This window comes from Agelaius tricolor, unplaced genomic scaffold (genome assembly GCF_023055355.1).
Source record: "Agelaius tricolor isolate 1412-34295 unplaced genomic scaffold, bAgeTri1.0.p SCAF_2, whole genome shotgun sequence".
Lineage (NCBI taxonomy): Eukaryota > Metazoa > Chordata > Aves > Passeriformes > Icteridae > Agelaius > Agelaius tricolor.
Window position 1 is genome coordinate 46840296 of NW_027269262.1, and position 13745 is coordinate 46854040.

The 13745-nt window shown below is 36.5% G+C and overlaps 1 protein-coding gene across 6 annotated transcripts in view; it reads left to right on the forward strand.

The window, feature by feature from the left end:
- Positions 1-13745, forward strand: part of LPIN2 (lipin 2) — a 43997-nt gene that overhangs the window by 22971 nt on the left and 7281 nt on the right. For 5 of the 6 annotated variants that reach the window (XM_071417860.1, XM_071417837.1, XM_071417850.1 and 2 more), the window contains exons 5-16: positions 1328-1435; positions 5359-5482; positions 6113-6434; positions 6675-6774; positions 7564-7751; positions 8946-9039; positions 9380-9449; positions 9553-9642; positions 10361-10443; positions 11551-11695; positions 12435-12583; positions 13034-13120. In XM_071417860.1, the coding sequence (XP_071273961.1) occupies positions 1328-1435; positions 5359-5482; positions 6113-6434; positions 6675-6774; positions 7564-7751; positions 8946-9039; positions 9380-9449; positions 9553-9642; positions 10361-10443; positions 11551-11695; positions 12435-12583; positions 13034-13120 (1560 nt within the window). Of the gene's footprint in view, positions 1-1327; positions 1436-5358; positions 5483-6112; positions 6435-6674; positions 6775-7563; positions 7752-8945; positions 9040-9379; positions 9450-9552; positions 9643-10360; positions 10444-11550; positions 11696-12434; positions 12584-13011; positions 13121-13745 lie in introns of those variants that run through there. The other variant, XM_071417868.1, reaches the window with a different exon arrangement.

Sequence of the window (13745 nt, forward strand, 5' to 3'; positions counted from 1 at the left end):
TGTTTACTTAGTTGTTAATCATACTTTTTTTTCCTCCTTTGGAGATGCTTAGTACTGCCGACAACGATAGCATGAAACACGTTTCTGTCAGACTTAGCTTAGTTTATGAACACAAAGGATGTACAGTCTCTGCAGTTCCCATTTAAGTCAGGCAGCATCATCAGGTTTCATAAGAATACTACTGCAGAATAAGAAGTGGAGCTAAGAAAACATTTTTAGACTTCAGCATTTACCATAACCTAGACTGTCTTCCAAATGAAAGACTTGTGCAAATGAGGTAGATCACTGTAACTGCTTAGTGTCTAATTGAGTAGGCATGCAAATTATAAATATTTACACATTTGATAATAGCAGAATGTTTTCTTTCCTCCATCCATAAGAGAAACGAGCATTAGCATTCCAAAACAAATCCAGTGCAACTGTGCACTGGAATAAAAATAGTTTTTTCTTTCATAATAATGGCTTTAAATAATGTCTATTGCATTTTGCACTCAAATTCCAGTCATATCTTCCTTATTTTCTTATCTACTGTATAGCCATGATGCCCTTGATCTAACCTCAGACAAGTTAGTTGTGTCCTGAGAATAGGTATTTATTCAGTTTAATTCAGAAAGCTATAAAAAGATCTGAAGTACTTTATGATGGTAATATTTCAAGGGGACTTCTATGTGAAATAGGGTGTATACCTGTTCAGTGAGCCTTACTGTTGGTTGGGTGTGGGTCTTTGATGTAGATATTGAGTAGACTTGCCAGTGCAAAACAAACCCCACTGTTCAGAAAAGTGCATTATTTTATCTCCTTGTTGTAGTTGATGTTAATCTGTAAGCTCTTGGGTAAGTTGTGATGCTAGTACCTACCCCTGGTTTCTTACTGTTTTAATCTGTCAAATGTACATTGTCAAAACTAACCTTTCTAGTTCAACTTTTCCAGTGATTGTAAAAGTCACATAGTAAAGTTCACTGTGTAAAAGTTTATGTTCATCTTTGTGTTTTGTTAATATTATAATATTATCTGCCTGTATAGAGTAAAATCACTAACTGTTACTCATGTAGTGTAGTATCATTTATGCTATTGTGATTTCTTCAGTATTAACTTCCAGGAGTAGTAGATTTTAAAATTTGAAGTATTTTCAAGTATTAATAATAGTCTTTAAATACTTTTGAAGTTACATAAAGTTGTTTTGCAAACAACAAATCCTTTAAGCTATACACTCCTTACTTTTGCTCTTAGATTTTTTTAAATAACATCTATGTAGTTTCTTTTCTTTCTGAATTAGTAACACAGATTTCTTATAGCTGACTTAATAATGTCTTATGTGTCTCCACAGAGGATCCTCAAATTCATCACCAAAGGGCGAAGAACAAAAAGAATCTTTGATTTATCATTCGAAAGACCATTACCCCTTATCTGATGGAGACTGGTCCCCTCTGGAGAAGTAAGTCACTTTGTAATGTCATCATTTGTGTAATGATGAGTAATTATATAAAAAAAAAATTACTATGTCCTTTTACTAATTTTCCCCCTCATCTGTAAAACTATCAAACTTGCCCAACTTCTGTGATATCAAATGCAACTCTTGATACTAATTTGAAACTTTGGGAAATTTACAAAATGTATTATTTCAATGTTAAAGAGAGGAAATACAGTTAACAAGTTTCCCTCAAGCTGAGAAGGGTATGGAAAGTTTGTATTTTCCCTATGATTCACCCTAACGTAAGCAATACTTGATCTGCCAGAACACAAAAGTGATGGGTATGTTAAGGTACATTTTACTGTGTGGAGTAATCCTAATTGCTTAAGGTAAAGCCAGATCCTGAAGCTGAATCATATTCCACTTCAGAACAGGGGATTTGCTGGAGTTCTGGTATCTTTCTTTGTCCAGAGATACTGAAATCATCACCAGTTGACTGTGGATTCTTAAAAATGGCATAATACAGCTTCTCAGTCAGTTTTCCATGACCAGGGCTCTTCTGTAAATACATTCAAGTACACTCTTCAGTACATTCTGATGTTCATGCTATTCCCCTTGCATTCAGTTTGTAATTTTTCAAGGCTCACACTTTGGATTTCACCACTCTAACCTCAATTTCCAGATTCATAAGAAAGCATTTTGTGCATATATGGTAGTACTTGAGGTAAATTTTGTAGTTTTCCTGAACCTTGGACGTACAGGAGAGGGCATATATGTCTCACAGAGCATGCTAAGTAGTATCTTGATTCATCTGCACTCTTTGGCAAGTGTCTAGTTGTACTGCTTTTCAATTTGATGGAGGAATCTGCCTCATAGCAGGTACATTCACAAGGTCAGTGAGGATTACTGGTCAGCCTTCCATGATGGCCATTGTTGCTTGTTACCTGCTCAGTGCACAGGTACATGTCCTTCTGCATCAATAGGTGGTGCAGAATGGAAAAGTTCAACCTTCAGCCAATATTTTTTAAAATGTGTATGATCTCTCTGCTTCAGGTGTTTGCAGGGCTGTGGCCTCAGTGGAGTCAGAACGTACCACACCATGCTTGGTGCCGGCTAATTCCCCCAGTGCATAGCTTGTTAATGAACAGAAGCAGTTGGACAGGAAATCCCATTATCATTCCTTTTTATGTTTTGGGCTGACAACCACATCCTCAATTACACTTAATGAGATGCAGTCCTGAAATGTTCCCCAAAGGTTTGTGGTTTGTGACTGAAAAGCAGTCACAGTGTTTGACCCTTAGGACTGACACGTTATTATATCACCTAGATGACTGTAGCACGGAGGCTGGTACTTATTTTCAGTTTATAAAACTCTGAGCTAACAGACTAGCAGGTTATATCTGGGAGAGGTTCATGCATCTCTTCTCATTTATGTGTTATGGGGCCCGTCTCTAATAACTTGTTTGTGCCTCATGTGAGGTATCAGGGCTTTTCACAGTTCTGGGGTTGTTTTTAACAAAAAGCTATCCAGTCCAGATTGCAGTTCAACAGAGAAATTGGCAATTTTCCTTTTTGTCTTTGGGGGAGATGTTGGGTCAGGGGTTCTCTGACACAAGCCGTCTAGGAGGAGAAATTTTGCTTTAAATTACTTCTCCCAAGCCATCAAAGAAAGATTTTGTCATGTAGCTGTCGTACAGAGGAAGAGAAATGGTTGGTGTTAATAACCTCCTTTTTGGAGATCTGAAAAAGCTAACTAACTTCTAACTTGTAGTTCGGTTGGTTGTCTTTCTCTTCAGAACCCTTGCAGGGAGCTCAAGGAAGAAAATAGCACAAGTCCTTTCCATGGGGACACTTCTGTTTGCCCTACTCAGTGTAATAAGATGGAAAGTACAACTATTAACTATTTGATACCTGATACCATCAGTATTCTGCCTGTTGGCAATGTTGGCACAGCTGGTCACTATTACGAGCATGGGCCTTTTGATTAAACACTTCTGCCTGAGAGTGACAGTGAAAAACATACCTTGAGGGAAATAGAATAGGCTTAGAGTCCCAAAGCCCTGAAATATTCGGTCTTTTGCAGGAAATGTTGAATATTAAGAATTAGACTTAGAAAGAGGTTAATATTGTGCATAGCTTCCAGTTGACTTGTGGTGTAGGTGGAACAAATTATTTGACATGTAGGGAGAGTTAGTTCATGTTCTTCCTGAAAACAAAGGTGTACGTGTATTTTCATCAGTGTGTCACTTTAAACAAGCTCTTCAACAATACAGAAAGTGTCATTCCTGTATGACATTGTTAATGGAGAACTGAGGGGGAAGATTCCAGTTTTCTTTTTGTGTCCGTGGGTGATGAAGGCTGGAAGTCAACTGAGATGACAACTCACCATTGTAGAGATGTTTAAATGTCCTGATATCTTGGATTTTTAGGATGTCCTCTCAGAACAATATGAGGGATTCTTACTGTCTGGATTGTGATCTGTGTAATGTCAATTTTTGCAATCCGAATTATGATCATAGTTTAGTCCTGTATGATACTACAAAACCTGAATTCCTCAAACCTTCAGAAAGTTTGATATATAGTGCTGAATTAGGTAACTAATCCTCGCAGGAATTTTGTATGGAAAAAAAAATCCATAAATTAAATACCTGTAGGGAGTTACTTTAAAATTTTCAGTATTAAATCATTGAACAACCCAAATTGGAAGTGACCTCAAAAGTTCATCTGGCCCAAGCTTTCATGGGAGAGGGAGCCTCAAAGAGATTGTCTAGCACCCAGATCAATCACAAATTACAAGTGCAGCAACTGCAAAACAAGTGTGCAATCACATGCTGGGATGCCACCACCAAAAAGCCAAACACAAGCTGGGATCTGTGTGGCTGGGAGCAGCCTTGCTGACCTGGGGACAGCAAGCTGAGCCTGAGGCAGCGGAGCACGGCGGCAGCAACAAAGTCAAACTGGATCCTGGGCTGCATCCACAGGGCATTAGTGGCAGAGACAGATGTGATTATCCCTCTCCTTTTAGTGCTGGTCAGGCCACACATGGAGGGCTGTGTCCAGTTCTGGTCCCGGCAGTTTAAATTCAAATACTGACGTTTGTTTATATAAACCCAAACCATAATATGTTCTGAATGTCAAAGTGTAAAAAGAGCAGCATTTCTAGAATATGGAATATAATTGCCCTATTCAAGGAAGGGTAGACAAAACCTTGAGTTTCCTTTAATCTCTAACATCCTAAGTGCTAAATGATTTTGAAATCGCTCCTTTCTAGCATTTTGTAGGGTGTTCTTCTGGCTAAAAAGTAATCTTGACTGAAGTAAATTTTAGAAGTCTGTTTCTGATTTATGGATAATAACCGCTGTAGGAAAAATAAGATGGATTTTAAAGGTCATGTCATCCAAACACATCTGAAGGAAGTTTCCAAGTAATCTCCTTTTCCTTTCCAAAGTTATCTTCTGAATGGTTTTTTCCCTGCACTGGGAATTGATGTTGTTTTGTGCACTTGTGAGTTATGTTTGCAGGACTTTTATTATTCAAGTCTCTGCATAGCAAGCTGAAATGCTGTATTTTTACAGAGCTAAGGAATTTAAAACTATTTTCTGTCTTACTTTTCGATGAACTTTTTAGTTTTGTTCCTCTTCTGTTTGAAAAATGGAACATGGGCTGAAGGGAGAGCTATTCCTGCACTGCAGATGCAGTGGAGGAATCTGTTTTGTGTGATCACTATGTAAGTCCTTTAATGTCTTTAATGTGATTTTGGTTTTAACCTAATTTCTCACCGTTTGAAAACCCTGCTGGGCTTCTTGCCATGTTGCCAAATAATTGAAGCTCTGTTAAGCTGTTGAAAACTCTACCAACAGTAGCTGGACAACAAATGCATTAATGCATTTTAAACACTGGCTTTCTTTTTTCTTTTTTTTTTTTTTTCACTCTTATTGATTTGGTAGCCCTTTCTCTGAGCAAGTCTGCCCTAAAAGTGATTCAGAACTAGAAGTTAAGCCTGCTGAGAGCTTACTCAGATCTGAATCTCACATGGAATGGACATGGGGAGGATTCCCAGAGTCAACCAAGGTAAATGTCTTTATTGTCTCTAACTTTGTAACTGATTTTTGGCATATTTAAGACTTTGCTAGGAGAGGATTGGAAATCTGCTCCTGTTGTTCAGATATAGCTGAAATGGGGAAGTAGCAGCCCCTTGTGGCAGGCAGAGAGAGTCAGCTTGATGAGTTCAAAAGTTGCTCAACAAAGTAATCCCAGAAAACCTAGCAGTGAAAGTCTGAAATTTTTGAATTTTTAGTCAGAACCTGAAGGAAAAAATTTAAGAAGTTAATTTTCTTTGTTGTAGAGTAAATTCTGTTTCATTCTAGAGGAACTGTAGCCTTGATAAGAGTAAATTTGGTATCTAACAAAGGCCCTGGTAAATCCACACTTAAACTTTCTCCTTGCTGTGGTTTGATGAAGTCAGTGCTTTCTCTATGCCAGTTTCTTTACTGAAATTGTAATAAGCTCCTATGAAAATTCTTTTGCAGGGAATTTTGCTAATATGGTAAAACATGTTTTATGTTGCTACAATACTTTTTAAAGTTATTTTCTGGTTTCCTTGTGTGATGAGAACTTGTACCATGAGTACGAATTGAATGTTTAGAATGGAATAACATGAACAGGTGGAGTGAAAGGATTGACTAGACTTCTGTTTTTCAGATAAGTAAGAAGGAAAAACTGGAACATTACAGAACAGCTACCATTACTCCATCAGAGAAGACTCATTTTAGGGTTATCCTCAGCTCTGATGAAGTTGAAGATGACGATGATGTGAAAGATTCTGTCTGTACAGTACTGAAACCTGAGCCAAGAACTCATCCTCTCCTAAAGCAGATGGATGTTAAAGACTCTCTTGCTTCTGCAATCATAGAACCTCAACTTCCATTGCCAATGGATGGTGATCATCAGTCCAGAATATTGATGGATCCTTTACCAGAAACAAAACCAACAGCAAAAACTGACTCTCCTTCAAAAAAGAAAGGTATGGAATAAAGCTCTTGTTTCTTACCCTCAGTGTGATCTACCAAACTTGAGGTCATAGTGGAAAAAGTATAAATGTGACTTTTCAGTTTTTTCTATTTAAAATTTTATGTGTTTAAAATTATAATGAAACTCTGGAACTAAAAAGCATACAAATAAGTGTGAATCTTCCATGATTATATTTGTATTTAACATGTCTGGGTAACTTCATCTTAGTAATCTTAAGTATTAAAATTAACAGGGGTGCACAAGCGAAGTCATCATCAAGGCCCTGATGATATTTACTTGGATGACCTAAAGGCTTTGGAACCTGAAGTTGCAGCACTCTACTTTCCTAAAAGGTAATTTTGAAGTAAAATGCTGTAAATCTGGGTAATTCTGCAGTTACATGACTTGCGTCATTACGTGTATTATTTATGTGCCAGTTCTGATAAAAAGAATTGGACTTCAGGGTTTTAGGCTTTTGTGAAGTATTCAGTACTTACCTCATTGTGAAAATTCTAATTTGACAAGAAACACGTTGAAAGATGACATGGAAGGGGACTACTGAGAGTTTTCCTCTTTGTGGAACCTGCATGTTCTGCAGACATAGAGGGGAGTACATTTAAACTGCTTTTGTACAAATACTCTTGTTCAGCCATGTTGTAAACTTTTCATTGGATCAAACTAGTGACTCCAGCCTTAAATGACAATGTGATTTTTTTTTAAAAGGTCATTTTTCTTTTCTATTGTACATTCTGCAACAGACAGCGTTCTAAAAACACAAAAAAGCTGTGCCCTTTTTTCCTTACTTTACAACTTTCTGGTAAAGACTGAAGGGCACAGTATTATTCTGCAGAAGTAGAATACAGAGGATGTTTTTTTTATTTAAAGCCAATTTAGGCAAGAAATGCAATTATTGCCAAATTGAGGGGATGTTAGGAGAACTGGAAACAGTCTGCCAATATTATGAAGGGTTGGTGTTGGATGTGTGTTTCTGGGGTTTTTGTTAGGTTGGTTTTAAATTTATATTGTGAAATGAAGTAAATAATTCAAAGGCAAGATTTTTTGGGGGGAGTAATTGTATAGTGTGTTCTGTAACCTAAGAGCTACATTTTTTTGCAAGTAAAATACTTTTCACTTTCCTTTAGTGATTCTGATCCTGGCTTCAGGCAGTGGACAGAGTCAGATACCCTTTCTGGTTCCCAGTCACCCCAGTCAGTGGGAAGTGCTGCTGCTGATAGTGGTACAGAGTGCATGTCTGATTCTGCTATGGACTTGCCTGATGTTACACTTTCACTTTGTGGAGGTCTCAATGAAAATGGAGAGATTTCTAAAGGTATGTGAAAGACTAAAGTATAAACAGGAATAGAGCTCAGGCAGCTAAACAAATGAAGTGGCTTGAATGCTCAGATTTCCTCCTTACAGAACTTTGGCTTATTAACTATGCTCACATTGAGAAAAGGGGATAGAAAGTCTTTAATTTTTCTAAAATTTTCAAGCATTTGCCAAGCAGAGATAGCAGAATTGAACCTCATATTGATCAAGGACACTTGATGTCTTGAGAATCTTTGTGTCTCCTTTTTTGTACTATATATTATTTATCTGACCAACTACATTGATTTCTGGTTGCCAGTCCTTGCTTAGTCCTATGTAAATCTTAACAATTCATTTTCTTTCCAATTGCCTGACAATTTTTCTTATTTTTCAGTTTTTTTCAAGTGATAAAAAACCCCTTTGTGTTGGACTATATTTTCTCATCTACTTCTATCCTAAATGATTGTTAACCTCTAGATTTTTACTAGCTGTTTTTTTTTCTCTTAATACTTTAGTCTATTTACTATTGAAGTTGTATGTATTTTTGAAGGAGCTTTTAGGAGCATGAAATCTTCATGGACATATACTGCAGTGTTTTAACATTACTTTTTTAAATGGTCATCCAGTCTCTAATACTTTAAGTGACATTTAGGTGCTTATTAATAAAGACTCAGGACTGTTCTTGTGGTAACGTGGTGGCAGTACTGGATTTGATTGGAAAGAAGGATGTCTTGATTGCAGGGATCTTCCACTGAATCATGGATTTCTGCAAACATATATAGAAACTAGTTGTGAAAAGGCTACTTAGTGATAGTAGTAGTTTTTCAAACCTGAAAAGCTGGCATCACCCTTCCCCCTCTTTTTTCTAGTGTAGTATGTAGGCCCCTTACCTGCAGTCATAATTTTGGAAGAAAATTTGCCTAGACAAGCATGGCTTTCTTTCTCCAGCCTTTGAACTGAATTAGTTCCTCCTTATCCTTCCTCTTCTAATTTCTTAGTGCTCTTTACTGTGACTGTTGAAGTGATTCAAGGCTTTTTCTGTAGGGAGGAGGCAGTCACAGGACCCTTGACAGGTAGGCCTCAATTAGCACATCTTTAGTGATGCTGCAGGATCAGCACTCTGAAATGACAGAAAGGATTTGCCTAGATGTAAACTAATCAGACATCTTGGGATTTTATGTTATTACTTTCTAATTAAAATCTCTTTCTATTGCAGAAAAGTTCATGGAACATATCATTACTTATCATGAATTTGCTGAAAACCCTGGGCTCATAGACAATCCTAATTTGGTAATACGGATTTATAACAGGTAAATTCTCTGTCTCTTGTAATTAGGTTATATAAAAGCCCATTTCAGAGCTGGTCTCTGAAGTGAGCATGTTTCTCAACTTCCATTGCAGTTTGTGTGTGAATCTGTTTGAACCAAGGATTTGCATTAAATTTAGCTTTAGCTTAAGTGAGATTTCTTTCCTGTAATTGCCACTGATGTGGAATCGTATATATTAAAATTACTCTGCTTGCAGAAAATGTTAGTGTTAGTGGTTGGTAGCAAATACATGTTTTCATCAACACAAGGGCAAGTTTTTCATGCTGATATTTATTGATCTGTAGATTTTGTAATATCTTACCAAAAATGTGTTTTAAAACAGGTATTATAACTGGGCATTGGCTGCTCCGATGATTCTGAGTTTGCAGGTGTTTCAGAAGAGTTTGCCTAAGGTAAATAGATAAATGCATACTTTCTCTGAAAATTTTGTATGTAGTAACACCTGATTATCTCTTTGTTTTTCTATACTAATTTAAAACATGTCTAATTTTTCAGGCTACTGTTGAGTCTTGGGTCAAAGAAAAGATGCCAAAGAAGTCTGGAAGGTGGTGGTTCTGGCGCAAGAAAGAAAGCATGACTAAGCAGGTGGCTGAGGCCTATTGGTTTTGGTTTTTTTTTGTTAGATGTTAAAAGATAAAAAACTAGTTATTTGTCAGAAGTACCTCAAAACACTGCTCATATTGCTCAGTGTCACTGATGGCCGGCTCATGCTGCAGCAGCTGTAGCTGCATCTGTGTATTTAGCCTCAAATACTGCATCATTGCTTGGTGCTTTAGTTGCATCAACAAAATTTATTGTATCCACCTATTGCACATTAATCTTAAAATTCTTTCTTCTAAGCCATAAGCAGTTATCAGAGCTGCTCTTCAGTCACTGCAGTATATTTTAGGAATGTACACACAAATAAGTAAGTAGGTGCTGCACTGCATAATACTTAAGCTGAGACACCCCATTTTAGACTAAATTAAGCTTTCTAAACCTTGAGTATGGGCCCTCAACTTACTTCCCACAAAAGTGATGTATAACTCAAAGGCTGACAGCTCCTTTTAATGCTAAATTTCTCATGTTAAACTAGCAGTTCCCAATTTCTGGCACACAGAGTTTTGTTTCCTGAAATAAGAAAAAGCTTTAGTAGAGAATTTCTTCATAAGCATCCTTTTTTAAAATAACTTTTAGAAACTATTATATAGAATGGTAATTCTGAGACTTAATATAGTTTATGTACTAATTTGCTAGCTGTTTTGAACTTGGATTTGTTTAAAATGCCTAAAATGTCAATATGTTCTTTATTATGTTGCTTTAGATACCAGAGGCAAAAGAGGGGAAAACTGAGACGCAAAGAGCAAATGAACTGCCAGCAACTATAAAAGAGCAAGTTAATAGTAGGTGTGTTCCTGTCTGAAGACTTATCTGTGGACTGAATAGTGCCTTTTTTCCTTTTTTTTTTTTTTTTGAATGAAGAATTCAGTAGTAATGTACTGTGGGAAAAAACATGTAAGCTACTGAAGAGGAACCAGATGTGTATAGCAAACAACTCAGCAAAATAATGTGACAACAAACATTGTAGGAACTACAAATACACTACAATTATTTCCTAAATGCTGTTGTGTTTATTTCTTAAATCATGACAGAACAAATACATATGTGGTACCTTTATCAATAGGCCACTGCTCTGTAGGTACAGTGATATTGTTTCTGATACACTTTGTAATACTTTTTTTTCTTTTGTGAAGGCCTAATATTGTATTAATAATTTGAACCATGTGGAATTTTTTGTAACATTAAATAATTGAAACAATAAAATAGTATTCATTACTGTTCACATGTTGCCCAAGTTGTGGTGGATAGCTATCAGTGCTTAAAAGCACAAAACTCTACCATTCTAGGGTATTTAATATGCATATGCATATTCCCGCTTGATTTTGCAAAGGTACTTGTAAATGTTCATTTCTTAAAAGTTAAAAGAACTAAATACATTGTGATTTAATACTTCAGAGAAACTAAATGCTTCTTTTAATCTTGAAATCTCTAATGAGCAGGAAAGTAAGTCTGTGAATAACCTTAAAAGGTGAGCTACTCCACTAACACCCACAGTTTAAATGCCATAGTAACTGAGGCAGCTTTTTGTAGAAACGAAGCACTGCTACCCATTCAGTGTCCCTTTTCATCTGCAGTTTGCCTAATTCATCAACACAGTATTAGTGACCACCTGACACTGTGTCTCTACTAAACCCATTGTGTATGGAGCCAGCTGGGAATAGTCATGTTTAGAGCTCCACCAGTACTGGCATGTTCCAAGTCTTACTTGCTTACTGGCATGTACTGGCTTTATCTGGGCATTCACTAGACCATAGACTTCCTTAATTTGTGCTATCAGGTAGCAGCAAACCCTCAGCATAAGCAGAAATTACTCTGGCATAAGATAGGATAAAATTACTCTGTTAAAGAAGGATTTTATGTAGCTTACATTTATTCTGGTTGATGTCACGTTAGGCCTCCAGAGGATGATTCTTCTAGTGATGAAGCATCCCAGGAGTTGAAGGAATCCCTGAAAATGGATTCTGCCCCAGCAGAGCATCCACCCCATGGGAACGTTCCATCTTACAAGAAGTCACTTAGACTGTCTTCAGACCAGATAGTAAGTGACATACCTGTCTTGTGCATAGGATGGTTCAAAATCCTTAAAAAAATTTCTTTAAAAAGAAATTTAACATGTATTCCTGTGCAAGGGTAGGCAGCTACAGGGAATTTCTGGTATTTTTTCTGTTGTTTTTTTTTTTTCCTAAGAATCTGTTTGGATTAAGAAATAGTCATTTCTTATTAAGTTCTGTAATCAAACTTCTATGTTAAGATGTTGCCAGAAAAGTGGCATTGTTTGCTTCTGCAGTTTGGATATCCTGGGATCTGCACATCTGTGTGATAGCATACATTTAAATTGGTGTGCAGTTTATTCACTGCGGTCTAACTTAACTTAAAAGTTAGCCCTGCTGCTGTCTAAATGTATGATTTTCATCAGAGAAGAATTTTGAGGAAAGCATCCACTAAGTAGAAAATACTGTTGTGTCCCATTGCAAACTGGGAGTTCAGTTTGATGGTGCTGCAAGTCTGCTGTAGTGCAGGAATTAAAGTGGCAGAGGATGAAATACCTGCTGCTGTAGGCAGTACAAGAACTGTGGACATACACATGTACCCAGGCTGCAACAGACTTGGACAGCAGAACTGTGCCTGTGATAAACCATGGTTCACTTTTTGATGAGTTAATCGAGATAGACAAGGAAGAATATATGAGCCATTTTGTGCAGCTCATTTATGATTCCAAAATCATAAAAATTTTAAAGGTCGGGCAACTTACATTTTCATTTACTTTTGTTCTACAGGCAAAGTTGAAGCTCAGAGATGGCCCTAATGATGTTGTATTCAGTATTACAACCCAGTATCAAGGGACTTGCCGTTGTGCAGGAACAATATACCTCTGGAACTGGAATGATAAAATCATCATATCAGACATTGATGGAACAATAACCAAGTAAGTATCTTAGGGGATTTTCTTTCTTTTTTTTTTTTTTCAATCTTGCTTTATTGATCCTATCCTGCTTTTCAAAACAGGGTAAAGAAGCTTTATTTAAGACAACTATTAAAGGATGTTTGTTAATAACGTTGCTTTTTATTTTAATTTGTACTTGCCTTTAAAGCAAACTAGAAAATATATTTTAAAAGAATAATGCCAAGATGATAACATTTACCATGTGATTGTTCCCTCTATTCGACTTCTCCAGGTTTAGCAGCTACAGGTTAAACTGACTTGTATTGTATGACCCCACTAATTGCTCTGTCTAGACTATTTATTAATTCTCTTTTTAGTTAAAACCTTCAGAAATATTTCTGTAAATATTCTTTCTAAATTGTATGTTCATTAGTCATTGTCCTTAACAAAACTCATATACCACGTGTCAGGTACCTTTGATTCTCCTTTTAGGTCTGATGCTTTGGGGCATATCCTCCCTCAGTTTGGCAAGGACTGGACTCATCAGGGCATTGCAAAACTCTATCATTCCATAAACGAGTGAGTACGCAATCTGTGAAACAAATAGGATTTTCTGGAATATGGGAATTAGTGTACAAGTAATTGGATAGTTGTTAAAAATTACTCAGTTTATTAAAATTAACTGGTTGAAATGCTGGAGTGAACGACTTGTGTCATACACAAATGAAACTAAGCTCTTTCCACAGATCTATACTTTTACAGGAATGCAAGCCACCACTTTTACTAGCTCCCTTCTCAGACATTTTGTTCTGCACTGTAGCTTTTAAAAACTGTGTGTAATATTTTCATGACTTAAAGAGAACCATAATAGAAATCATTTCTCAAGCATGCATGTCTGTTTTCCACTGAATCAGGTTGGTCACTAAGCCTTTCAGAAATATCATATGGCATAAATTTTAAACTACATAGTGTCTTTCCAATGCATTAGTGTTTTCTGGTTTAATGAGTTTGCTTCCAAAGTCAGGTGAGTGCTCCTTAGGTTAGATTTTATGTTGTGGAACAACTTATTTCAAATACAGTGATACCAGAAATAAAACTTGCTAACTGAGGATGACCAACTGTTAGAAACTTCAGAATTAAATTAAAATAATCAACTTTTTGTCTTTGTTTTTTAGTAGTCTTTTTTCCAAAAAATATTTGGGGT